A 1,879-nucleotide genomic window follows, 5' to 3' on the forward strand; every position below is an offset into this window, starting at 1 on the left:
GATTGCCAAAGCTGATGCCTCACAGTAAACAAACACTCCACACTGACTTGATGGTTTTGTACCTTATGTAAATACAGTTCAAGCTACATTATTTCAAATGCATGTCAAATTTAACTTTTATAAGCCAAAAATGTCGGTCTGAACTGGGCTCATAGCACCTGGCCTGATATGAAGTTCTGTGCAGCTCCTTACTTGAAATAACAGACATAGCTGCAATACTGACCTTGTTGTGCCAGCAAACTAACCGTCATAATGCCTGCATACTCTAGATTACTTTAAAACTCTTATTAAGAATATTCTAAGTCTGTAATCACATAATATCAAGGAGGCTTGAACATCTACTGACATACCAAGTTTTATAAAAGAGGAAGAGTGCCTACTGTATCACTATAAAAACTTCAAACTCAATAGAACAACAGCAAATGAAGTGCAGAACTTCACACATTTAATGGTTTGATGTTTTGTGCCATTTTTGTTTGCACCATGATATTTTTTTCTCCAAATCTGGTGCATTCAGCAGCTACCATGCTAAGTTCAACTAATTCCCCTCAGCTTTTAATTCATTTGCCAAAATATCTTAAATATATTACACTAAAGTGTAACTACTCAATAGCAAAATGCAATCCTAACAACAGCCTTGCTCCTGCTGATGGTGATAATGACAGACAAAAGTATGCCTGCCCTTGTTGTCATTATTTAGGTCCATAATGATGTGCACTAATCTTGGGTGGTCCAATGATTATAAAGCAACTGTTAATACCAATTATTCACATGTGTATCTGTGTATTAAAATCGTTACACTGCAATACAATTTGCTTGAAAAAAATGAAAATCTGAAAATATTAAGTTGATGCTACCACATTGCATCTAGAATGAATAATTACCCTGTTTGGAAGCTTGAATGAGATTGGCAATTAACATATTCTGAAATAATAGAGAACTATGTATCTGATGCAAACATCCTGAATTTGGAGAAATATAGTTATGGTATCAAGGCATTAATCACAAAAGTCCTGGGCTATGACATATTTAATGGCTACAGTGGAAGGATTTCTTGCAAAGAAACACATCCACTTTTATAAATCTTTCAGTCTAAGAAGCTGTTGCAGTATTCAAACAACAGTCAAATAAATATCTAGAATTATATTTTGACCTACTTCTCCCCAACATAAAACTGTTGTTACTATTTTGTAATCTCCCACTGGATGCCGTCTAACTGAAGTACACATAAATAAAACTTTGCAGTCCTTAAGACAAGGATTGAGTGTCATCTTTTTAATATTACAATACAAATAGCAACATACATTCAAAAAAAAAACACAGGTTTTAATATAAATATTCCCTGATGAATATCAAAACTTCAAAATCAAGAAATACATTCTACAACACGGCTAACTTGGTCACTGTACTGATGCCTTTAACACCTGCTCATCAAAAACATATTTGTAATTACCACCCCGCACAAAATCTGCTCCCTATCTATCCTTACCAGACCAGAGAATCATACAAAGTAATCATAGAAGTGAGAACCTTAAGCTTAGATCACTGAATGTACGATAACAAAGCCCTTACATTGTTTGCCATGGTGAACAGACGTGGCTGAACGTCTACCTCGTAGCAGAAGGTCCGAACTGATGATGTCAACAAACCGATGTCAGATTACTCGACAAACACATTTCTTGTTCATTAATACCCTTACATAGTGCTTATAGTATTTCCCTTTAATTTGATATATTTTGCTGAGAATACATTTTGAAATAGATTAAGCAAGTGACTTTATGCATATATAACGATTATTAGTTGTTTGATGTGGGAGGAAGAGAGACAAATCTAAATATCTAGTACAATTTCAAAGGACTACAGGCGTATTCCATGGTTC

At 34.6% G+C, this 1,879-nt stretch overlaps 1 protein-coding gene across 4 annotated transcripts in view; it reads right to left on the reverse strand.

Moving 5' to 3' along the window:
• Nucleotides 1-1,671, reverse strand: part of LOC119592622 (uncharacterized Golgi apparatus membrane protein-like protein CG5021) — a 14,466-nt gene extending 12,795 nt beyond the window's left edge. For 2 of the 4 annotated variants that reach the window (XM_037941516.1, XM_037941515.1), the window contains exon 1: nucleotides 1,573-1,671. In XM_037941516.1, coding sequence (XP_037797444.1) covers nucleotides 1,573-1,584 — 12 coding nt within the window. In that variant the 5' untranslated portion in view covers nucleotides 1,585-1,671. The remainder of the gene's footprint in view (nucleotides 1-1,572) is intronic. The other 2 variants (XM_037941514.1, XM_037941513.1) reach the window with 2 other exon arrangements.
• Between the last annotated feature and the right edge of the window lie 208 nt (nucleotides 1,672-1,879).

This window comes from Penaeus monodon, chromosome 30 (assembly GCF_015228065.2).
Source record: "Penaeus monodon isolate SGIC_2016 chromosome 30, NSTDA_Pmon_1, whole genome shotgun sequence".
NCBI classification, from domain to species: domain Eukaryota; kingdom Metazoa; phylum Arthropoda; class Malacostraca; order Decapoda; family Penaeidae; genus Penaeus; species Penaeus monodon.